The following is a 25,996-nucleotide window of genomic DNA, read 5'->3' on the forward strand; positions in this document are numbered from 1 at the left end:
TGTTAATGGCCATATTCTATTTTTTCCGGCAGATTGACGCCCTATATTGCTAGATTCACCAGCAGTGAAGGACAATAGAAGTAGCAGCACACCATCTTCTCCATCGTCCAAGGAACTACAGCACTTGAGGTAATCTAATCTGAATATGTGTATATGCATCTATGATTGGGTATTCTTGACATGCTGCAGATGCAAGATTTGGTGTACTACTATGTTGATTGCTTACAAATTTATTATGTAATTTTTTGTTTTGTTATTTAGATGGACAAAAGGAAGAAGCTTTTAACTTATATGTCTGCAGCACATATGTTGCTTTCAATTATGGCTATGGTTATTCATCATTCCGAAAAAAGAAAAAGAGAGGCACCTCGAGAAAGAATTAGATATGGACCGATAGATGAAAGGGATAAAATCTGACTTGAGTATCTAGAAAATAAAATATGGAAAAATGATGTAACTTGTGTGGACATGCTTAGACTTAGTAAAGCATCTTTTTTCCGTTTTTGTAAACTGTTTAGGGATCGTGGGCTGTTGCAAGACACTATACATATGTGTGTTGAGCAGCAGGATGCCATGTTTTGGGACACAGTGGGACACTATACATATGTCGTGCTGTTTTTTATTTCTATGTATTGCTGAATTTTCATGTATGAACACATATTATTTGCTGTTTTTATTTTGTATGGACCTATATGCTGCTGTAACTTTATAATGGATCATTGTAAGTGTTGAATTTTCATGTATGAACTTATATATTATTTGCTGAAATTTTGTGTCACAATATTATAGGCAATGGAGGCTGAGGGTGCATCAAAGGCTTTGGTGTGTCAATGGACACCAACTCAATCCTCTTTCATGCTTAGTTTCCTTTCCAACATTGTAGCAGATGGCACTAGAACTTCATCTGGTTTCAAAAAAGTTCATCTCAATTCCTGTGCTAAGGCTTTGAATGATTATTTCAAGCTGAATAGAACTGGTGATCAGATTGCTAATCATCTGAAAACATGGAAAAAGAAGTATGTTAAAATCAACCAACTTAGGAAGTTGAGTGCTGCCATCTGGGATGAGGACAATTTTATAATTACTCTTGACCATGAGCTCTACACAGGCCATGTGGCGGTAAGCCGGCATCAGCTATTCTTGTTTAATTGTTGCTCTATCTCTATATTTATTTATGCTACCACTAATAATTATTTCACTCTTTTATAGGATCACAAAGGTGATGATGAATATGTAAACAAGCACTGTAGTACTATGGAGACTTGGCTACTATCTTTGGTAATAGTGTGGCTACTGGTCAGTATGCAAAGGGCTCAAATGACCCTTTAGGCACAGCAGGAGAAGATGGAGAAAATGAAGGGGGAACACAATGGTGCTGCAGCCACCCCTCATGATAATGGAGCAAGCAGACCAAACAAGAAAGCCAAAATTGTTGAGGGTGATGGTGATGGTTTGGTTGCAGCACTTAAAGAAGACTCTGAAAAGCTTTCTGATGCTATCAAGGAGGCTGTTAAAGCGGACAATGTGCTGCCACCAGAGTTGTTTGATACTATGAACAATCTTCCAGGTTTTGAATATGAGCACAAGTCGTTTTACTTTCTACACTTGGTGAACAATGCTCATATTGCTAGAGCTTTCAGCTCCCTGCCCATTGATCACAAAATAACTTGGATGGCCAAGTTTGTTACCGACAACTTTTGATGCACTATGGTATAGATTGTGGCTGCTCGAGCTTTTGGTTGTGTTACTGGTGGACCTCATGTTGTTGGAGCTTTTGGTTGTGTAGACTTGTGGACCTCATGTTGCTATAGCTTTTGGTAGAACCTAGAGCTTTTAGTTGTATGGGCTGTGAACTCAGGTTGTTACAACTCATGCCTGATGCAATGGTGGTATAGAATTTGGCCATTTCATACTCTAACTTTTGATTGTACCCATAAACAATGCACTATGGGTTAATTAAGTATATATCATATGTCATGATCTCTTAATTATATATGTAACTGTAATATATATGTAATTGTGATGTATACTATTGTTTCATTATTTATATGTGGGTTATGGTTGAGCACTGGTGGTAAACTCACCAGAAGAGAGAAGTGTGTAACCAGAAACAAGTCCCCATTCTTATTCTCCAACCAAACAAAGAATATAATAGCTCCATTCTTCAAACCAAACACAAAATGGGATGGCTCCGTCCCTCCAACCAAATATTTATTAGAGCCATTTCACTCCAAAAACATAGAATGGAGCCATTCCATTCCATTCCGCTCTCCAACCAAACACACCCTAGCTGAACTCGAGCAGACCGTGCGTGCCGACCTCCACTCCAATCCGATATGTTTACCTCCATCTGCCGGCGGCGGCTCCTCCGCCTCCGCCGAATCCCCTCCGTCGCCGGCGCAAACCCCATCCAACTCGACCCCATCAACACCCCCTCTCCCTCGGATACTCCTCAGCTTCCCCCGCGGGCTTCCCCATCTCCGAACCCTGCCCCGCCACCATCTCCTACTTGATCTCGTGCGGACTCTCCCCCGCTGTCGCGGCCGCCTGCAAGCTCCGCATCCGCTCCACCGAGAGGGTCGATGCCGTGCTCGCGCTCTTCCGGAGCTACGGATTCGGCGACGCGCACATCGCCAAGGCAGTCCGCCAAGCCCCAGGGGTCCTCAACCTCGACCCCGACCGGATCCTCCGCCCCAAGCTCGATTTCTTCGACTCCCTCGGAGTCCAGCCCCCGAGGTTCGCCACCATGACGGTCCTCCTCACGCACAGCCTCGACAAGCACCTCGTCCCATGCATCCAATTCCTCCGCGGCATCATCGGCACCGACCGCGACATCTGCCGAGCCATCTTCCTCAATCCACGCGGCATCTCGGCTAATCTGGAGAAGCAAATGCGGCCCTGCATGGACGCCCTCCGCCTCCTCGGGCTCCGCGAGGAGTCCATCTCGAAGCTCCTCATCTTGGGGATGAGCGTGCTCCTGATCCCGCCCAACCGCATGTGCGAGATCTTCAAGGACCTCAAGGCGCTCGGCACGAGCGTAAAGACTACGGGCTTCCTCTACGGCATCCGCGCTCACAGCTGCCTCAGTAGGGAGATGTGGCTGCGAAAGTTGGCCCAGCTTTGGAGTGACGGAGGGCGAGCTGCTCATGGCGTTGAAGAAGCAGCCCACGATGCTGCTCTATTCCAAGAAGAACATAACGAAGAAGCTGCAGTTCTACCTGGACGAGCCGAAGCTTGAAGTAAGCGATGTAATGGGGCGGCCTGTGCTTATGGGGTATAGCGTGGAGAAGTGCATCATACCAAGGTACGCTGTGCTGAATGTGTTGATGAGGGAGGGGAAGATTGAGCCAAACATCAACTTACTTTCAGCATTGCTCTGTAGTACCAGCCAGTTCTCTCGGAAGTATGTGCTGAGGTATGCTCATGATGTGCCAGATGTTGTTAAGGCATATAAGGGTGAGATTAAATTTGAAGGTTTCAGGGATCATGGTGTTTTAGTTCCTGTGAAGCCATGAGACTACCTTGCTATGGCCCTATGGGTAGGTTGCATATTTGCAATGATATTGGCATCAAAGTATGCTATGACTTTCCAAAACGCGATGCGCCGATGTTACTCATTTCAGGCCATCTTTTGCTCTGTTCCATCTTCATGCTGTTTGTCATGTGGTAACCTCTGTCCTAACAAATCTAGAAATGTAGAGCTTTGCGATGATGTTGAAGTAACTAGATCTGGAATGTCGAACTGGTTCATTCAATTGTTTATGCTCTTTAATCTGTTTCATTCACAAAACTAAGATTTTGATATTTCTATGTGGAATGGCCTTAGTGCTGCTTTTCTTTTTACTACCCACTTCAAGACTAAAGTTGAGAACATTCTGATTTTGTTGGTCCTTTGGAACCAGGATATTTGGGAGTGCATCTACTGGATTTTCATACAATGTTGAGCATTTAAAAGTAAAAGCTTGTAGCTCAGTTTAAAAATGGCTGTTGTGGGTTTGATGCACTTCTCGAGTTGCTGTCAAATCTGTAAAGTTTGTGTTTGTAAAGATGATATTGTGTTTGAAAATGTCCTTCTAGAATGAGGCTCTTGCCATTGCGAATTACAATGCTACCGACCTTTTTCTAAGCTGAATGCCTGAATAGATAACCATAGTAAAAATAAAGGTGGTGAATTTGCTTATGGTTGCATGCTTGCAGTATACCATGCCATGTGAGGATTGAGCCGTTCATCTGGTTCTGCATACAGGAAACTTCATATTCTAATTATTAATCTGACGCACCTTTTATCCTGGACGTGGCCCAACAGTCACGGTTCGTGGGCTGATTTGAGCCTGTTGTCTATATGAGGAGCCCCTGGGCCCTGGCCACAAAAGCCAAGTGATCAGGCCATCGCGCTTCACGCGAAGCACTCGCCTAGCCCTAGCAAGCAGGCGGCCGCCGCAAAGGCGATCAGAAAGGCCACGGCGGCCGGTGCGTGGCGCGCAGGCAAGGCAGCCCAGCCACTCGGATTCACACACACAGCGGCCATCCTCACGCACGCGCTCTTCCACCAGCATCGCTGACGCTCCCCGACGTCAAGCACGTACGATCCCGAGCCCAAGACCGAGAGGAATCGTGCACCACCACCGGCAGCAAGGCACAACCGGTGAGCCCCATGGATTACAACCCCGGAGGCGGCGGAAACTTCCACATGATGTGCGAGTACTGCGGCACCGTCGCCGAATACAGCGCTGACGATGCCGACGACGGCTTGTTCTCATGCCCAAGGTGTTATGCCGTCCACACCCACACCTCATCGCAGGCCGCCGCCACCAACCACGCCGACGTCCCTGCCGCCACGTCCGGGGACCTCGCGGGGGCCCGGGACAAGCGCCGGCGCGTCGGGGGAGCGGGAGGACTTGGGGGCGCGGGTGTGGGGGCTCCTGGTGATGATGACCCTGCCCTTGCTGCAGCGGCAGCTGGAGGTGCTGATGGAGCGGCACCAGCCAAGCGCGCGCGCGTGCGGCGTCGTCGCCGGCGCCGGTGGACAACGGTGCTCAACGCAATGTGGGCGCGGGCCGTGCAGCAGGCAGTCGCGCCGTCGCGGTCGCGGGCCACGACGCCGCGGGGGGAGAGACGCGTCCTTCATCGGCACAGATTGAGTTCAGCGCGCCTCCGCATCGGTGTGTAACTACAGATGCTGAGCACGAGAGCTGCATCAAAAATGGGACTGATGGATGATCTGCATACGAAGTACAAGTTAAAGAACTCATATATGGGCTTCAAGGATTGTTATATTACTTGTAATAATGTTTGAGGGTGTCGACGTTGTCTCTAATTTGTTTTCCTTGCTCTTTGCTTTGGGTGGTGCCTTAGCTTGTAGAACCTTTCGAGTGTTGATTCGTAAAGCTGCGAATGATAGATGTTCTAGTCGCAGGCAGTTGCAGGTTGGGGCGTTGGGCGTCATCTACTGCATTTGCCGGTGCTGCATTTTGTCGCAGGAGAAGACGATCTGTAGAAAGAAAAAGGGGTCCGTACTGCAGTTTGTTATCTTGATTCTCGAACTACATTTTGTTTCAATGACTGTGGATCCTATCGCCTTTTTTTTTACTCAATTGGCCGCCCCATAGCGCAATGCACGGCACTCAGCTGTTCCTCTGGGATACTAATAACGCCAATCTCAGTGGGAGTGCCATAAAAATGTCATGGATATTAAATTTGTTAACATGTACCAATAGTATGAGGAGATAGAAAAAAGGAGTGTCATGAACTCCACTAGCACAGTTCTTAATATTCCAGTCTAAATAACTGTATCGATGACACTCCCACCGAGACTGGCCTAATAAGACACCTTCTAAATGTAATTCTTGAAAAGTATCGTTTTTCGGTCATGATTTACGCCTCACAGTTGCTCACGATATTATTCACTACACATCAACTCAATGTTTCAAAAACAACTTCTCGACCTATAGATTATGAAATATCAACATATTGTTGTGGTTGTGGATCTTTGCTCTGAATACTATGGGCTGGTTTAGTTGGTATGGTCCTGCCTGTGACTTGTAATTTTTTCTTTCTTAGGATTGTGTGCTCCTTATTCTAGTCTAAGGTAAGGAGTGTTTATTGTAAATTATACTTTTTATTCTCTCTTAATATAAAGATACACAACTCTTCTGCGTGTTCGAGAAAAAAAAAGAATCATCACCCTACATACTGTAGTATTGCTCATGTTGTACTTCCAAGATACTACAGAAAATACGCACTCATTCTTGACTACTAAAATGCATTTGATGTGAAAACTGTATATGCACCCAATATGAAAATTTCTAACCGTGGGGACAACAGATTCACCACAAGAAGAAAGCGCACAAAGGTAAAGCATTCCTCCATATGCTCCCACGATCACTGCTCTTAGGCCCTCATTTCTTTGTTTTACAGTCTCACCTTTGTGCTCTCGTTCATCCAAATATGTTTATGGAAATCTCTAGCATTCCCCTCAAATAATTATGCGAGGAAGTAGAAACTAAGGAAAAATAGAAACGGTATAGAAATACGTACAACAGATTAGAGTGTGTGTGTGTCTATATATATATATATATATATATATATATATATATATATATATATATATATATATATATATATATATATATATATATATAGACCTCTGTGGTAGATTAACGCTTCCATAGTCAATTTCAGTTAGAATTATTAAACTGCAAAATGATGTTATGAATCATGAAGCAGAACTTTTGTAGCTTACCCTGCCAGATTTCAAACAATAATTAAACCTAGCGAAGTGGCAATATGGCACCACCCTGCCAGATTTCAAACAATAATGAGTTACATATTATCAAGCAGCACTTACCGCAACAAAAAGGTTTTCTAGCTTTGATTTCTTTCTTTCCAGAGTTAACATTTTTCTTCTTTAACCAAAACATATTGTTGTTCTTTAACCAAAACATTTTTCATGAACTCATACGTGTTATATTCCACTTTGAATTTACAATCTTGTATCTTCATTGCAGCTTTCATCCATCGGCCAAGAAATAAAAAAGCTAAGAAGCGAGTGATATACTAAGCAAACAAGTTGAAAATTGTGCTCTCAAAGCTGTTTTGGTGTTATTTGCCAAAAACTTTGAATCAGATATTATGTAACTTTTAACATTTGTATGAATATATGAACATGTAATGTTTGATGGTGATAGCAATGCTTCGAAGTTATCATCGCTCTATATAGCTCAAGTTATTGAAGAACATTATGACATAACTCAAATTGGTTTTTATACTTTGAGCTTGTTCCTTATTTAGGTGATCTTAAATATTGTCTAAAACTTATAATGTTCACTTCAGAATAACAAACATACTTCTTCTGACGGTTGAAAATGTAGAGCTTATCATAGAGCGCGCAAAGCGCACCTAGTGTTATAGTCTCTTTAATTTATACTAGGCAAATTTGTTTGTGTTACTACGGATAAAGTTGATATAAGTATCTAATACGTATAGATGGTCGTACGTTAATTTGTAGGGATCTACGTGATCAAAACTTGGAAGGAGTGTTGGTCCGACTCGGATGGACTAAGATCCACCAGTCAATTATACAAGGTGGATTAAACTAAAATTTAGATGCAAACCTTATGCCAATTTGCCAGAGCCCACATGGACCACACGGTAAACAGTCAACACCGTGTTTAGTTCTTTTGGCGTAAATTTTTTGAAATAAAATCTTACTATTTCGGAGTAGTAAATAAAATCTATTTACAAAACTTTTTGCACGGATGGGTTGTAAATCACGAGATGAGTCTAATGAGCCTAATTAATCCGTAATTAGCAAATAGTTACCGTAACATTACTGTTGCAAATCATAAATTAATCAGGCTTATTGAATTTGTCTCGCGATTTATAACTTATCTGTATTTAATGTTTTATAAATAAATTTTATTTAATTCTTTATGTATGTGTTCAAATATTTTATGGGATGGATTTTAGGATAATTTTTTTTATCTAAACACGGCCCGCGATGTGTCACCCAAGAATCCAAGAATGACATGGTCCCCTCCAGCCCCACGCCCTCCTCGGTCACTACTACTCCCCTACGCCCCTCGCGAGATCCACCAATCTGGACACCACCTCCTACCTCGTCGCCTCCGGTGGCCTCTCCCCCGCCGCCGCTGTCGTGGCTTCCCGCTGGGTCCGCGTCTTCTCTACCGCCAGGGCCGACGCCGTCCTCGCCCTCCTGCGCCACCACGGCTTCTCCAGCGCGCACATCGCCCAGTTGCTTCGCAACGCCCCGGTTGTCCTAGTCGCCAACCCTGACAAGATCATCCGACCCAAGCTCCGGTTCTTCGACTCCCTAGGCATCGGCGCCTCCGTCCTTGCCCAGTCGAACGTCCTCACGCGCAGCCTCGACAAGTTCCTCGTACCCTGCTTCGAGTTCCTCCGCGGCATCGTCGGCACGGACGCCAACCTCCGAACCGCCTTCTCCAATAAGCCGTCCCTTCGTGGATTGGTCCAGAAGAAGCTGCGCCCTGCCGTGGAAAATTTGCGCCGCCACGGCCTCTTGGATGAGGCCATATCGAAGCTAATCGTCCTTAATATGGGCATCCTCGGCATGGCGCCCAACCGCATCGCCGGCATCTTTGAGGAACTTGAAGCGCTTGGCCTGCCCATTACGGACCCCTGCTTCGTCGGGTGCTTCGCTCAGATGAGTGGACTCAAGCGGGAGACAATTCGGCGTCGGGTGGCGCTGTACCAGAGCTTTGGGCTTTCTCAGTGCCAGGTTGCCAGGGCATTCATGGCTCTGCCCCGGATATTGGGGCTTTCAGATGGGAACATCCAGAGGAAGCTCCACTTCTTCCGAGACGAGCTGAAGATTGCTCTGCCTCAGGTGATTGCAATGCCTAAAATCTTGACATTTAGCGTGGAGAATAATATCCTCCCGAAATATGCTGTGCTGAGCTTGCTAATGAGGGAAGGGAAGATCCAGAGAGGCATAAATCCGTTTGGTCGTTTGGGCCTATCTGCCAAGGATTTCTCTGAGAGGTGTGTGAAGAAGTATGAGAAGGATGTGCCAGATGTTGTTAGGGCATATGAGGGGAAGTTAAAATTCGAAGGGTTCATGGATCAGGATATTGAACCTGCTTGCAGAAGCCAGGCACTAATTTTCTAGGTTAAAATCGCTGTAGGTAAGGCAAATACTTGTGTCAGGATAAATGGAGATGCTAATTCTTATGCCACGATTATTCATGTATTGTTTAGCCAATGTGATCCTGCGTCCGTTGGTGTATACGAATCACGCAAATGCTCTGTCTCAGGTGATTGCACAGCCGAAAATCTTGGCATTCAAGATGGAGAAAAAATATCCTCCTGAAATGTGTTGGTCTTAACAAGCTGATGAAGGAAGGGAAGATTCAGGGAGACATCTGCCCAGTCCTTTGGGTGCGTCCAGAAAGTTTTCACTGAAAGGTATGCGAAGAAGTGTAAGAAGGATGTGCCAGATGTTGTTAGGACATGCGAGCGGAAGATTCAATTCAAAGGATTCTTGGAGCTATTAAAATTTGCTAAAGCCTGGCACCAGTCTTCTAGGGTAATGTCTGTGTCTGTGTAGGTAAGAAGTGTGCTAGGATCAACCCAGATGCTAGTTCTCATGTCAGGATTATTGTACATAGTCTCAGCATGTCACAATCTTAGAGCAGGTACAATAAAGCCACGTCAATGGTCGTAACGGCAAGACAGCTCAGCATATTCCGACGTGGGAGAGAGAGGAGGGAGGAAAGAGAATAAGCTTGTCGCTGCAGGCCGCGCCGGTTGCTTGCACTGCTCTGCAGTTGTGGGTCCCGCCACCACTACCAAGCTGTGAGAGAAGATGAGGACAGTAAAAAATAGCTAGTGGATCCTGCATAAATTTAAAATTATATTTGGAATAGGAGGAGAGACAAAATTGTTGTATGACTTGTCTCGTGTGTTGAGCTCTTGATAACTTGGCTTGGCTTATAGCCAAGTTTATTGGCCCTTTGGCCCTGCTCTTACCCTATTTATTGACAAGCTGACCCTAGCTCTATAATTCTAGCTTTCTTTGTTCGGCCACTGTGATTTGCATTCATTGGTGAATACAAGTCACACATATGCTTTCATCATGTTGAAGGCAGCTCGATCTTTGTTCTCAACAAAAAAAATAGGAACATTTGCTTGTGGGGGTAACCGGTTATTAAATGCCTCTGTTGATCAGCCACATACTTCCAATATTTGTAAACACGTTAATGGTAATTAATATTAATATTGTTATAATCAGATTTCTATGCTATTGTCAATAATTGTGATATCCTTGTTTTGTTTAAACCAGACCTGTCTGGGCTGGTCCTTCATTTTGTTTTGGGAAGTTCCTATTTGAAACTTTCACCTCCTCACCTTTGCTTTGCATAAAATCCCTGAAAACCTCTCAAAATTATGGATGGCTCTCTTGTTCAAAGAGATTGTTGAAAACTCTAGCCCAGTTGCTCTCTGGTGCTACACTGACTCAGAAACTCACAATTCTAACAGCTTCAGTGTGCGCACCATCTTATCTGTCAAGTTACATTTCCATAAAATAGTTTGCTTTATGTCCTGTAATGCGTGGTTTAGGGATTGATGTTCTGCATTACTCATGTTTACCTTTGGTGTTCTAGTTTCTTTTTGACGATTTCTGGTGTTCTAGTTGAGAATCTTGTTTTTCAATTGTTCATGTTTTTAAACAAGTTAACGTTAGATGCCTTAAACTGTTCAGAAGTGACAAGGACTTATTTGGGAAGTCATTAGGTCCACTCATTGACTGCAGCATAAGCCTCTGCAATTAATTTGTTGAAGCTGCTACGGATGCGTGCTTCAAACGTGGGTTATGTATGAACTTGAAAATACGATGCATGGCCTACATAGGTAAATAGACCAATTCATCAAAAATAATGATGCTTCGCGCACATAGCTCTGTGCGCACTTAGCTCAGGCCTCGTTTGGTTTTTTCAGTTTAAATCGTAAGTCGCAGAACATTGCATGTTTACACACCAATTAGGAAGTACTAAATATGCATTTGAATTTTGAACTCCTGAAAATGCGGAGCGGGCGATCGGGCGATGCGACGGCGTCCGCTAAGCCGCTGGCGTACTTGGTTGCCGGGCGGAGCGCCGTCCGGTGGGCGCGGGGTGCCTGTGCGTCGGCGCGGCCCCCCGCTCGGCGTTCGCGGCGTGCTAAGCCGCCGGCGAGGCGTTGCTGGGCGTTGGCGAGACCACCGATTCCCGACCGGCAAGGAATCGCTCTTGTCACCTGATGCCTGGCCTGGGATGACCTCCCTGCCGTCTCCGGGTGGTGCTTCCTCGCCGGAGCGTTCAACCTCGTCTCCGGGGAGGACTACGTCGCCGGAGCCTTCAATCCCGCCGGATGCGATTCCGGTGCTTCTGACAACTCCTTTGCAGGCGGATTTCGACCCTGGCGGTGCGGCAAAAATGGCTGTTCGTCGTCGCTGACGGCTCACGCTCGCGTGTCCCGAGGTGAGTGCTTTTCCGTCTGTTCTTGCAGGTCTTCCGGAGGTGGAGGATCAGAGCTTTGCCGATGGCGTGGCTGTGAAACAATCTTTGTGGAAGCGTTGAACCCCTTGTTAGGGGCCGCACCTTGTTTATAGGAGCAGGGAAGAGCCCCTGCGTGGCTTACAAGCAATGTATGATCTTATCTTGATATGGCCAACAACTAATCCTAGATTGATACAACAAATCCTATCTGACTGATACAGGAGATCTCAACAACATGGTAACTAACTATCCTGGCCATATCACGCAAGATCACACGGACGCTTACATTATAGGAAAGCTAGATTCTATCTTAACACTCCCCCTCAATCAAAACTTCTGTAAGTTTAGATTGCGGCAGAACTCCTGCACCTTTTGCACTGATAGTGCTTTTGTGAAGTCATCTGCCACTTGATCATGTGTAGATACAAATTGAATGTTGAGAAGTTTTTGAGCTACTCGTTCTCGTACAAAATGGTAGTCCACTTCTATATGCTTTGTTCTTGCATGGAAGACTGGATTAGCAGAAAGATACGTGGCTCCAAGATTGTCGCACCAAAGAGTAGCTGCTGACGGACTAGACACTCTAAGCTCCTTGAACAATATTTGAATCCAAATAATTTCGGCCGTGGAATTTGCCATTGCCTTGTATTCCGCCTCTGTACTGGACCTTGAAACCGTGGCTTGTTTTCTGGAACTCCACGAGATCAAGTTAGATCCAAGAAATATACAAAATCCACTAGTAGATCGTCGATCATCAAGTGATCCTGCCCAGTCAGCATCAGAGAAGCCGCTAACACACAGAGAGGACGACTTCCAGATTTTCAAACCATAATCCAGAGTTCCTTTAACATACCTTAGGATTCGTTTAACTGCTGTCCAGTGTTCTGTAGTAGGCGCATGAAGGAATTGACACACCTTATTAACTGGAAAAGCCAAGTTTGGACGTGTCAATGTCAAGTATTGTAAAGCCCCAACTATACTTCTGAATTTGGTTGAATCTTCCACGCCTAACTTTGTGCCTATCTCGCTGGACAGTTTTTCTGATGTAGATAATGGTGTATTAATCGGCTTGCAACACTGCATGTTAGCTCTTCGAATAATATCTGAGGCATACTTCTGTTGAGACATAAGAATTCCATCATTCACCTTCTTTACCTCGATGCCAAGAAAGTAACTGAGTTCACCAAGATCTTTCAAGGCAAAGTCTGCCCGCAAGTCAAGAAGTAATGCTTCTACTGCTTTAGGCGATGAGCTAACAACTATGATATCATCAACATATACTAACATGAATATGGTGACACTATTCTTGTGATAACAAAATAATGACGTGTCAGCTTTTGAGGGAGAGAAACCGAGTTGTTGCAACTTGTTACTTAACCTAGAGTACCACGCTCTGGGCGCTTGCTTCAAACCATATAATGCCTTGTCTAATTTACATATAAAGTGAGGACGAGAAGAATCTTCATACCCAGGAGGTTGTTTCATATACACTTCTTCCTCCAGAACACCATGAAGAAACGCGTTCTGCACATCCAGCTGTCGAAGGCACCATCCCTTAGATACTGCAATAGATAAGACAGTTCTGATGGTAGCTGGTATAACAACAGGACTAAACGTGTCTTCATAATCAATACCATACCATTGCTTAAAACCTTTAGCAACTAGGCGGGCTTTATACCTGTCAATCTCTCCATTTGCCTTTCTTTTGACCTTGTAAACCCACTTACAATCGATGAGATTTTTACCATGACCGGCAGGAACTGTAACACCTTGGGTGTCTGCACAGTAATTAAAAAGGTGTTTGCACAGTAATTGTGTATGTTTGCTATGCATCATGTGCTTGAATCGCTTAAAAAGGATCTTTTTGTAATTATAAAAGGCTATATGTGTAATTATGATTTTATGCAAGGTCCTTTCTTTAGTTATTTCTGAATATAGCTTTTGTGGAGGGTGTTTGTGCAAAATTTCAGTGCATTTATTGCATGGAAGCAAATTTTGCTTTTAAGTCTATGTTTGAAGTGAATTTGCTTTGAAAAAGACAAAATTCCTAGAATTCAAAATCCCTTCAATGTTTTTAATTTTAGCTCTTGAATCTTTGGTCAAATAAATTTTTTCACAACATCAAAGTTGTAGATTTTGAAAAGTTGAACAACTTTTATGTTGGGCACTTTTCCATTTGAGCTTTGGTTTAAAAGTTATCATTGGTTTACAGTTTAGTCCCTGGAATTTTTGGAAATTGCAAAATCGCCCTTTTTTCCACCTCCACCCCCCTGCTCTGTTCTCGCCGCCGCCCACCGACAGCGCCACCGCCGGCGCCGGGGAAAGCTTTCCCGGCCATTACTTCGCCTCGCGCTGGCACCCACGCGTCGCACCGCTCCTCCCCCTCCTGTTGCCTCGCGCTGGAGCCCCCCCGGCCGTGCCACGCGCGCCGCCGCTTCCAGAGCCGCCCAGGCGGCCGCCACCTCGCCGTCGCCGTGGACAGCCCCGGACAGCGCCCGCCGCACCCTTCTAGCGAGCGCCCGAGTGCTACAAGAACCCCAGAAGTCGATTTTGTTCGCTCCTTTGCTCTCCCCTCGCTCCCACGCCTCGGAACGCCGCCGCCGCACCACCCCGAACCCCGTCGAGCTCACCCCGCCGCGGAGCCGCCATTCCGAACCCGCTCCACCCCAATAGCCCCCACCATTAGCCGCGCCTCGCCCTCGCGCAGCTCCCAGGCCACTTCCCCTCGCCCAACCCTCACCGGAGCACCCCGCCGACGAGTTGCCTCTGCCGCCGAGCCGCCCTGCTCCGTCGAGCCGCCGCCTCCGAGCCTCACCCCGCACCCCAAGACCACCCAGTGGTGCGCCTTGAAGCCGTGAAGCTCCCCCACCCCTCCACCCTCGCCGCCGGTGAGCCCCTCGCCGGGAAACGGCCGGTCAACCGCCGCCACCCCTCTCTGACCCGGCCCAGGGACCTCTGGTTGAAAGAAAGAAAACCCTAGGGGGTTATTTGAATAGGCCTAGACTCAGATGAATAGTGCTATAGGGGCTTCTTTGCTATGATTTTCAGTGAACTTTGAAATTCAATATCAATTCGTAGAAAATTTGTAAAATAGCAAATCTTGATGTTTTGGAATCCTCTTGAAGAGATCTATGCAGTAGAACCATAATGTGTTAGGCTTTAGTTGCAAGTTTTTGCTGTAGATTTTGATTTGTGTTTCTAGTGCATAAATATTAGTTGATTTCATCTTTTTCTTAACTGCTGTATAAAGCCATGTCTTGCAGTGAAACTTTTATGGTAGTTTACTCATGTAACACTTGTTTTGCTATAAATATTTCATGATCAGTTCTATGTTGTAGCTATTTATTTGATTTAATCCTTGTTTAGTAGACTTTAATTATGGTAAATAGTTTTTGTTCTTGTTAAATTCTGAAAATATTCCTGCGTGTTCATCCGGAGTATCTTAGCTTGTCCTGGAAGTTTGAGCTTCAGTTCATTGCTAGATCAGGAGCTAAAAATATATCTTGCTAATATGTTGTTCTGTTTTGTTTATTTTCTCATATTTATTTCTGTGCAGATAAAATCATGAAAACTTCACAGTTGCTAGTCCATTTCTGTGTCAACCTCCTGTTAAATTTTGAGCTTCTGATTTGCTCTAGTTGACTTGTATAATTCAAGCTTGCGCTAGGTGTTGCCTGCATGAATGATTTGTTGTGATTAAATGGTTACATGTCTTGGTATGATTTTTACAGGGTAGTTTAATCTGTTCATGTTCTACTTAGGGTAATTTTTGCTAAATTTATTAATCTTTGTTCTTTGAGTTATTTATTTATTAGCAGACATGGAATTAATTATTATAGGAATCACCCACCACTCATTTTATGAAGCTAGTAAAATTCTTTTGTGCTGTTGATCATGATGCCTTGTGTAGTTAAATTTGGTATTTAACTACTCTATAAACGATTGCTGATGTGTGTGTTTATAATGTTGTTCTTGCATTACATATAGACACGACTGCCTTATCGGACGGGACGTACGAGCTGATCCCGGAGTCTGACGGAGGTGATCCAGAAGCTCAAGTAAACACTGCTGAACTAACTGAAGCCCCGAACCAAAGTTCGGAAGAGCCTAGGGCTGAAATAGTTAGCAACTACCGAGAAGCCAAGCCCCGGGCATAACCTATATTTCAAATTAATATCATTTACTGTATTACTTACTTGTGCATTTACAGTTCTTCGGATTTGAATTGAAACCCTAGATGCATGATCCTAGGAACCTATGTACTGAACACTAGACTTGGGTTCGACTACTTGCTAAGCTTATAGGACCGGTAAAAGTCGAGTGATTGCCTGTCACTCGCGAGCTTTATAGGAATTGCCTGTTTACTTTCTGTTAACAATATAAGGACGACGGACGGGGTTGTGATCGATATCATGACTTTATGTGAGACCCCGTCTGTGTTGATGAACTTGCTAAGGTCGCGGTGTGTGGTAGTGCTGGTTAAGTTTTTGAAAGTACTAGCCACATGCCGTAAATATGGTATGCGGCAAGCCTAGTAGCCGATTGGACCGGGGAGTGGATATACCTTTCACTCTCTCTTAGGGATAGGCTTTATTTTTAGGGTCATTTTGATCCATGCCACTACAATTTCTTGAAGTTGGATTTCATGTTGAAATCCATGCCATTGAGTGGCATGATTTTGAACGTGACACCCAATTTCACGGAGTTGTGGTGGCACGAATCGAATTTTCCCTTATTTTTATGTTGCGCAACACTACGACTTCAAGGGACAAGGTTTGGCCTTGGAGCCCTGTAGTCGGGGAGAGTGACCCTATCCACAAGCCGGAAAGAAAGGTCAACGGTTGTTTGGGAATGACCCGACGGTGTTCCAGACGTGTGTGCTAGGTTTGTCCTTGCAAGGTTGAATTTCGATTCAGAATCGTCTGCCTCTCATGATGAAATGAGACTGCTTGATCTCTTTGCCACACAGAGTAAGAAGAGCAACAATATTACGATCAATCTTGATGTTTGCTTAAAATTCTACCATGATTGAATAGTAGTTGCTTACATAGAATGGTTAATCAACTAGAATCTTGAAAGCTAAAACTTGAAAGTAAGGACATACTCTTTATTGCTTTTCAGCAAAAGGAAAACCAGAGCCTCACAAAACCTTGCATAGTCTAGCTAAAGTGGGCTACTTATACCCGTTGATGGTTAAGTCTTGCTGAGTATTAGAATACTCAGTCTTGCTGTTGAAACCCTTTTTCAGGTATGAATTTTGAGGATCAGATCGCTAGCTTGACCTACCCTTGCTCGTTGCCTCCTGGCTGGTCAGTAGAGTGGGATACGTCTTCGACCAGCAATGACTTTGACGAGTGATACCATGCTTGGGCTAGCCTGGTATACTTTTGCGACGTGTTGTAGCCGTCGTGTTTTATCTTCCGCTGTGTTTAAACCCGGAACTTACACTTATGGCTTGTATAACTGTTTTACTTAAGTTGGCTTTGTAATAATGATTTGAACTGGTTTGTAATTATTACTATGCCTGTGTTGTAAAATTGTGGTTGCAATATCTCTGGACTCGCCTTCGTGCGGGGTATGCTTGTTCGATCCGAGAACCGGTGGTTGTATCGGGACGTTACCCGACAGACCAAGAATTATTCCGTTTGAAGTGCGTTTGAGCTGATGTCACCTTTATGGTGATGGCCTGCGTACTTGAGCCGGGATAATTTAGGCGGTTCTGCCACAGCTGGTATCAGAGCTGCAAGTGTACACTAGAGGTATTGGAACCCTAAAAATCGCTTTCCGTATAAAATTGGAACAACAAGGTATTTCGGAAAACTACGTTGGAATCGTTAAGGGTTGTGCCTAGAACGTAAAGTCCTAGGGAATTTACGGGAATTATTAGGTGGCTATTTGTGTATGGTTTATGTTATCTGACTTCCAGCACTTTTCATTTTTGTCAAACCATACTCACAAGCAACTCTTAATTCTTGTAACGACGCACCTACGTTGAGGTAAGAAGGTAAGGATCCTCAGTCAGCTGAGGGAGTCTGACCTTCCCGTCGGTGATGCGAGCCGAACGCTGCCCTCAAGCAGTGGCTTACTTGAGGTGCTTCCAATATATTGACGATTAGTTGACTATATTGGAAGTAAAGTGTGCTCAGTCAGCTGAGGGAGTCTGACCTTCCCGTCGGCGATGCGAACCGAACGCTGCGCTCAAGCAGTGACCTACTTGAGCTGCTGCCAATATACCGACCTCGGTCGACTATATTGGGAGTAAAGGAACTTGTGAATACGCCTCTGAGTAGCGTATGTTAACGTTGGCCATACGGCGGGAATTGTATGGCTGCCGCTTCTATAGTGAGCGGTAATGTTTGGGGACGCTTTCATGAGTGCTGGCATGAAAGGTTCATTGGATATATATATATATATATATGTTCTGTCAATCTTCTGCAGGTACACTAACCGCGATTCGATATGTTAAGAACGGTTAGAATGTATCGACTAGCTATATAGGGAGAGCCGTATCTATGTTATACCATCGTGCTAACTACGTAAGCCCAACGATAGTTGGCAATTATTTATCTTGTGAGGACGGTCAGGACGTGCATACATATCGGGTTGATGTTTGATTGGTTCATAATATTTGAAGTTGTCACATGAGCTTTTAAGGAATTTCTAGTATGAATCCTCATAAGATAAGTGTTAGGGTGCTTAAAACATGAGTGAGTGTAGTTTTGATTTTAGTAGCATGCTTGTTAAATGCTTAGGTTTCCTTGGATGAAAAATATGGTTTTGAGTCATGCCTTCATCCTAAGCCCCATCTTGTTGTTATAAGGATCTTTTTATTCCTTTGAATCTCAAATGATGAACCAGTACCGATTGTGGTTTATTATTCTCTGAAATTGGAACCATATCATCTTTTGAATTAGAATCACATTTGTTTTACCGCAGTTTTTTTAAAGCTTTATTTGAGAAGTCTTGAGATAATTGTATTACTCACATTTGAATCCTTTTTGATTCAGATGGCGACTTGTTCCCAGATCTTTTGGGATGAGGAGGGGAATGCTCATACCGACTGTCTGTACTGGGAGGGTTTCCCAAGGATTCTTTGGGATTCACATCATATCTTCCACTACCCAGATCCACCCCAGTACACGGGACGCCAGTTTTCTGAGGAGGGAATTAAGAAGAACAGAGTTACAATGACCATTCCTCAGCACCCCACCTTGGAGTGGCCACCGATTGAGATTGAGGTGATTGGGTACTGTCTTGTGGATGCTTTTGAGAAGGCAGCTCTCAACGCTATCACCACTTTTTGTGAGCACCATCCCGAGGAGGTAGCTGCATATCCTATTGGTTTGTTTCCAGCAGTCAGTGCTGGCAATGCAGAGTGGCTGTTCAGAGTCACACACTTCGGACACTTAATTGGAGATGTAGCGGCTGAGACTATTGAGGCCGTAGTCAGATATATGAATGCTCAGTCGCACTACCAGATACTTCAGCAGCGACACATGGACCAGGTGATAGACTTGGCCCAGAGTTTTCAGCGAGGTCTCCGTCTGAGAGATACCCAGATTCAGGGACTTCAGGATGCCGTTGCTGGGAGGGATCAGGCCATTGCACAGTTTGAGCATCAGGCTATGGAGCATGGTGCTGAGATAGAGCAGCGCAACATAGTTATTGGTTTTCTTCAGGGGCAGGTGAATGAGCTTCAAGCAGATTGGGCTGATGCTTTAGCACATGTTGGTATGCTCCAGGAGCAACTAGATGCCCCAGCTGAGCCTGCAGCAGCAGATGAGGACCCCGAGGAGATTGAAGGAGTTTCTGATTTGGATTCAGAGCACACACTTGCTGAGCCTAACCCTCAGCCGGATGACTCTTCTTCCGGCAGTGCCTCTTCTGTTGGCAACCTCGACGACTTCTAGGCGTCTTAGACTAGTCCTAGATAGTTCGTGTTTTCTCTTGTTGTAGCTTATGTACATAGGGAAGAGATGTTGTAAAATAGCCCTAGGGAGCGGTACCACTTGTTGTATTATATGTGGTAAGGGTGAGTGATGTTCGGTTGTAAGAAAAATGCTACTTTGGGTGTAATATAAGTAGCGACTACCAGTTTTGAAATCATGATCTTCCTACCTACCAATTCTCTTCGTTTGTGCATTTCTAGGCTGTTTAATGAATGCTAAAGATGTTGCAAGTTTTGTGGCATGTGTGCTCATCAAATTTTAGCCTATTGAATTTGTGAGACTAAATTTTTAGTCCAATCACTTCTATGATCTCTGTTGATTAGCAGCATAGCACATAGCGATAAAGAATGAATTGCTAGGTTATCTTCTTTACCCTTTTGCTCTCAGCGTTAAGTATCCAAAACGATGGAGCATGAAGCTATTTGACAGCTGACCTATTCTGAGTATTATGGGTTGCACAAATATGTGTTATGCATATTGTGCTACACCGCATTTAGTTAAATTCTGCTGATTTTATTTTCATATCCAATGTATGATCATTGCATGTACCATTGATTTTGGAAGCAAGAAATATGTATCTAATGGATGTCTTCCATAATTACAGATGGTTGGTCATACTCGTGGAATGCCTGATGGCTTCGGTTGTGAAGCTGGCAGTGGATCTCAGCAGCCACCGCCACCCCCGTCGAATCTGGCCGAGTTAATGGCCATGCAAACAGAATTGCTTCGCCAGCTAGTCCAAGGGCAACAAAATCAGCCACGCCAACAGTATGGAGGACGTGAGGCACAACCAGCGGGTTACCAGGAATTCTTTGGTACCCAACCTCCACTGTTCAGTCGAGCTGATGACCCGCTGGATGCTGATGCTTGGCTCCGTACAATCAATTCCAAGTTTGCTCTGTTAGCAGTACCGTGTGTTGATGCAAACAAGGCCCACTTTGCCGCTCAGCAACTTCGTGGTCCTGCACGTATATGGTGGGATCATTATTGTGAGATGCAGCCTGCTGAACATATCATATCTTGGGAGGAATTCAGAACTGCTTTCAGATCACATCATATTCCTGAGGGACTAATTGAAAGAAAGTTGAATGAGTTCTTGGCTCTAGATCAGGGAACCTGCACTGTTCTACAATATGCACAGACCTTCAATCATCTGTGCCAGTATGCGGGCCATCATGCTGATACTGATGCCAAGAAACATGATCGTTTCCGTCGTGGCCTCAATACCAAGCTCAAGGAACGTTTAAACTTGGTTCAGCCCAATACTTATAATGAGCTGGTTAATATGGCCATAACTCAAGAGGACTGTATTGCTGCACATCGTGCCGAGAAGAAACGAAAAGCACCAACAGGACCCTCGAGTGCTCAGCCACCGAGGTATCGTCTAGTGCAGAATACTCCACCCAGGCCTCCACAAAGAAATGCCCCAGTGGGCAGGTTTGTCTTTAGGCCGCCTCAGCAACAAGGAGGATTCAGACCTCCAGTGCCTCAGCAACAGCAACAGCAGCAGCAGCAGTAGCAATTTAGCCCAAGGCCGAATGCCCCACAGTTCAATAGTGGGAATAGTAATAATCGATGTTTCAACTGCGGCAGTACTTCTCACTTTGCCAAGAATTGTCCGCAACCCAGAAGGAATAATCCAGGGCAAAACTCCAACCAGAACAACAACAAGAGCAAGGGCAAGAGGCAAATGGTGCAAGTCCGGCAAGGGCAAGTGAACTTCACTACTCTTGCAGACCTTCCAGAAGGAGCACCAGTCATGACGGGTACTTTCTCTATCCACAATAAACCCGTAATCATATTATTTAATTCTGGTGCAACTCATAGTTTTATAAGTGCCAAATTTGGAGCAAGAATAGGATTAGACTTTTGTCATACTAAGGGATCTTTTATGATAACAACTCCTGGTGGGAAGATAGCTTCCAATCAAATCACTAGACATGTGCCAATTAAGCTGGGTAGTAAATTGATCAAGACAGATTTGATCTTAATGAATTTAGAGGGCATGGATGTTATTCTGGGCATGGATTGGATGACTAAACATAAAGTACTATTAGATATCTCTTCCCGAGCTATTGAGATAGATTCACCACATCAAGGAGCCACCATACTCTATCTACCACAACGAGAGTGCTTCAACTCTTGTGCCTATGCCGTAAAAGAACTTAAACTTGAAGATATCCCTGTTGTGTGGGAGTATGCGGATGTATTTCCAGATGATTTGCCTGGAATGCCCCCTGATAGAGATATCGAGTTTGTTATTGAGCTTCAACCCGGTACAGCCCCTATTTCTAAGAGGTCGTACCGAATGCCTCCAAATGAGTTAGCAGAATTGAAAGTCCAACTCCAAGACCTTCTTGACAAGGGCTTTATACGTCCAAGTTCGTCACCCTGGGGATGTCCAGCCCTGTTTGTGAAAAAGAAGGACAACAGCTTGAGGCTATGTGTTGATTATCGACCACTCAATGCGGTCACTATTAAAAACAAGTATCCTCTTCCCCGCATTGATATTCTGTTTGATCAGTTAGCTGGAGCTAAGGTTTTCTCTAAGATTGATCTTTGTTCTGGCTACCATCAAATAAAGATCAAGCCTTGTGATATTCCAAAGACTGCTTTCTCTACCAGATATGGACTATATGAATACCTGGTTATGTCTTTTGGTCTTACCAATGCCCCAGCATATTTTATGTACTTGATGAATTCAGTCTTCATGCCGGAGCTGGATAAATTCGTCGTGGTATTTATTGACGATATTTTGATCTACTCCAAGAATGAAGAAGATCATGCTGAGCATTTGCGTATCGTTCTTCAACGATTGCGAGATCAGCATCTTTATGCCAAATTCTCCAAGTGTGAATTTTGGTTGGACAGTGTGAAATTCTTAGGCCACACTATCTCCAGTGATGGTATATCTGTTGATCCAACTAAAGTACAAGAAGTGATGGATTGGGAATCTCCGATTTTAGTTCATCAAATTCGCAGTTTTCTTGGTTTAGCTGGATATTATCGTCGAATCATTACTGATTTCTCCAGAATAGCCAAGCCTATGACAGAGTTATTGAAGAAGGGAGTGAAGTTTGTTTGGAATGATAAGTGTGAGGAAGCTTTCCAAACTCTCAAAGCACGATTAACTACTGCTCCAGTATTGGCTACACCGGACAGTACCAAACCTTTTGATGTCTATTGTGATGCTTCTGGTACGGGACTTGGTTGTGTGCTTATGCAAGATAACCGGGTTATTGCTTATGCATCAAGAGCTCTTCGGAATCATGAGAAGAATTATCCAACACATGATCTGGAGTTAGCAGTTGTTATTCACGCTCTCAAGCTTTGGAGACATCATCTTATGGGAACTCACTGTAATATTTACACTGACCATAAGAGCCTCAAATATATCTTCACTCAAGCTGATCTCAACATGAGACAGAGACGCTGGCTAGAGTTGATAAAGGATTATGATCTAGAAGTGCACTATCATCCAGAAAAGGCTAATGTGGTTGCGGATGCACTCAGCCGCAAGTCACAATGCCATTGTCTATCTATAGAACCATTCAATGGAACTCTATGCCAGGAAATGATGAAGTTAAACCTAGAAATGGTACCTCAAGGAAGTTTGAACCATATATCCCTTGAGCCTACACTTCATGATAGCATCATCATGGCACAATTACATGATGAAGGTATCAAGATCATCAAGGAAAAGTTATCACAAGGAGAAGCAAAGTACAAATGTTTCCGAGTGGATCATAGAGGAGTTCTATGGTTTGAATCTCGACTGGTTGTACCCAAGGATCATCAGCTTAGAAAGCAAATCCTTGATGAAGCACATCTATCGAAGTTTTTGATTCATCCCAGTGGTACCAAGATGTACCACGATCTTAAACAAAATTTCTGGTGGACTCGAATGAAAAGAGAGATCGCCATATATGTTTCTGAATGTGATGTTTGTCAAAGAGTTAAGGCTAGTCACTTGAAAGTAGCTGGTACTCTTCAACCTTTACCCATTCCATCCTGGAAATGGGAGGACATCAGTATGGATTTTATCGTTGGCCTACCCACTACTCCTCTTAAGTATGATTCTGTTTGGGTAATCGTTGATAGACTCACCAAAACCGCTCATTTTATTCCAGTACACACAACTTATTCTGCCAAGAGATATGCAGAAATTTATCTCGATCAGATTGTTCGTTTGCATGGAATTCCAAAAACAATTATTTCTGATCATGGGCCTCAGTTTATTGCTCATTTCTGGGAGCAAATGCAAGAATCCCTTGGAACAAAACTGATTCGTAATTCAGCTTATCATCCACAAACAGATGGGCAAACTGAACGCATCAATCAAATCCTTGAAGACATGTTGAGGGCATGTACTATTCAATATGGCAAGAACTGGGTTAAATACCTAGCACTGGCAGAGTTTTCCTGTAATAACAGTTATCAATCCAGCTTGCAAATGGCACCATTTGAAGCATTATACGGTCGAAGGTGTCGAACTCCTTTGAATTGGTCACAAGCTGGAGAACGCAAAATCTTTGGACCAGATTTAGTCTCTGAGGCAGAGGAGAAAGTCAAAGTTATCCAGGTTAATCTTAAAGCGGCTCAATCAAGACAGAAAAGTTATGCAGACAAAAGAAGAGATCCTTTACAATTCGAGGTAGGGGACTTCGTATATTTGCGAGTATCTCCTACTAAAGGTGTTCAACGCTTTGGCGTAAAAGGGAAATTAGCACCCCGATACATCGGACCATTTGAAATTATCGAAACTTGTGGACCCGTTGCCTACCGACTTCGTCTTCCATCTCAGTTGGCTGCCATTCATGATGTCTTCCATGTATCACAACTCCGGAAGTGTACCAGGGTACCTACTGAGATCCTTGAACCACAGGATATCGAGATTGAATCCGATCTATCTTATAAGGAGTATCCAATCAAGATTCTTGACACCAAAGAAAGAAGTACTAGAAGGGAGAAAGTTAAAATGTACAAAATCCAGTGGAATCAGCATACTGTGGAAGAAGCTACTTGGGAGACTGAAAATTTTCTCCAAAGAAACTTTCCCGACTTTCTTAGAACAAATCCAGGTACCAAGTCTTTGCATCCTTTTCTTCCTGTAATCTCGGGACGAGATTCCTTTTAGGGGGGAAGGCTGTAACACCCTGGGTGTCTGCACAGTAATTAAAAAGGTGTCTGCACAGTAATTGTGTATGTTTGCTATGCATCATGTGCGCTTAAAAAGGATCTTTTTGTAATTATAAAAGGCTATATGTGTAATTATGATTTTATGCAAGGTCCTTTCTTTAGTTATTTCTGAATATAGCTTTTGTGGAGGGTGTTTGTGCAAAATTTCAGTGCATTTATTGCATGGAAGCAAATTTTGCTTTTAAGTCTATGTTTGAAGTGAATTTTCTTTGAAAAAGACAAAATTCCTAGAATTCAAAATCCCTTCAATGTTTTTAATTTTAGCTCTTGAATCTTTGGTCAAATAAATTTTTGCACAACATCAAAGTTGTAGATCTTGAAAAGTTGAACAACTTTCATGTTGGGCACTTTTCCATTTGAGTTTTGGTTTAAAAGTTATCGTTGGTTTACAGTTTAGTCCCTGGAATTTTTGGAAATTGCAAAATGGCCCTTTTTTCCACCTCCACCCCCCTGCTCTGTTCTCGCCGCCGCCCACCGACAGCGCCACCGCCGGCGCCGGGGAAAGCTTTCCCGGCCATTACTTCGCCTCGCGCTGGCACCCACGCGTCGCACCGCTCCTCCTCCCCCTCCTGTTGCCTCGCGCTAGAGCCCCCCCCCCCGGCCGTGCCACGCGCGCCGACGCTTCCAGAGCCGCCCAGGCGGCCGCCACCTCGCCGTCGCCGTGGACAGCCCCGGACAGCGCCCGCCGCACCCTTCTAGCGAGCGCCCGAGTGCTACAAGAACCCCAGAAGTCGATTTCGTTCGCTCCTTTGCTCTCCCCTCGCTCCCACGCCTCGGAACGCCGCCGCCGCACCACCCCGAACCCCGGCGAGCTCACCCCGCCGTGGAGCCGCCATTCCGAACCCGCTCCACCCCAATAGCCCCCACCATTAGCCGCGCCTCGCCCTCGCGCAGCTCCCAGGCCAACTCCCCTCATCCAACCGTCACCGGAGCACCCCGCCGACGAGTTGCCTCCGCCGCCGAGCCGCCCTGCTCCGTCGAGCCGCCGCCTCCGAGCCTCACCCCGCACCCCAAGACCACCCAGTGGTGCGCCTTGAAGCCGTGAAGCTCCCCCACCCCTCCACCCTCGCCGCCGGTGAGCCCCTCGCCGGGAAACGGCCGGTCAACCGCCGCCACCCCTCTCTGACCCGGCCCAGGGACCTCTGGTTGAAAGAAAGAAAACCCTAGGGGGTTATTTGAATAGGCCTAGACTCAGATGAATAGTGCTATAGGGGCTTCTTTGCTATGATTTTCAGTGAACTTTGAAATTCAATATCAATTCGTAGAAAATTTGTAAAATAGCAAATCTTGATGTTTTGGAATCCTCTTGAAGAGATCTATGCAGTAGAACCA

At 44.7% G+C, this 25,996-nt stretch overlaps 1 protein-coding gene and 1 pseudogene across 1 annotated transcript; both read left to right on the forward strand.

Annotated features, from left to right (window-relative positions):
* The first annotated feature begins 2,296 nt into the window (after positions 1-2,296).
* On the forward strand, positions 2,297-4,216 carry LOC120701368 (annotated as a pseudogene).
* A 3,422-nt stretch (positions 4,217-7,638) lies between these two features.
* LOC120700787 lies at positions 7,639-9,148 on the forward strand. The gene is made up of 2 exons (XM_039985012.1): positions 7,639-7,650; positions 8,042-9,148. Exons 1-2 carry the CDS (start codon positions 7,639-7,641, stop codon positions 9,146-9,148), a joined length of 1,119 nt encoding a protein of 372 aa, XP_039840946.1.
* Positions 9,149-25,996: the final 16,848 nt, after the last annotated feature.

The sequence above is a fragment of the Panicum virgatum genome, chromosome 3K (genome assembly GCF_016808335.1).
Source record: "Panicum virgatum strain AP13 chromosome 3K, P.virgatum_v5, whole genome shotgun sequence".
NCBI lineage: Eukaryota > Viridiplantae > Streptophyta > Magnoliopsida > Poales > Poaceae > Panicum > Panicum virgatum.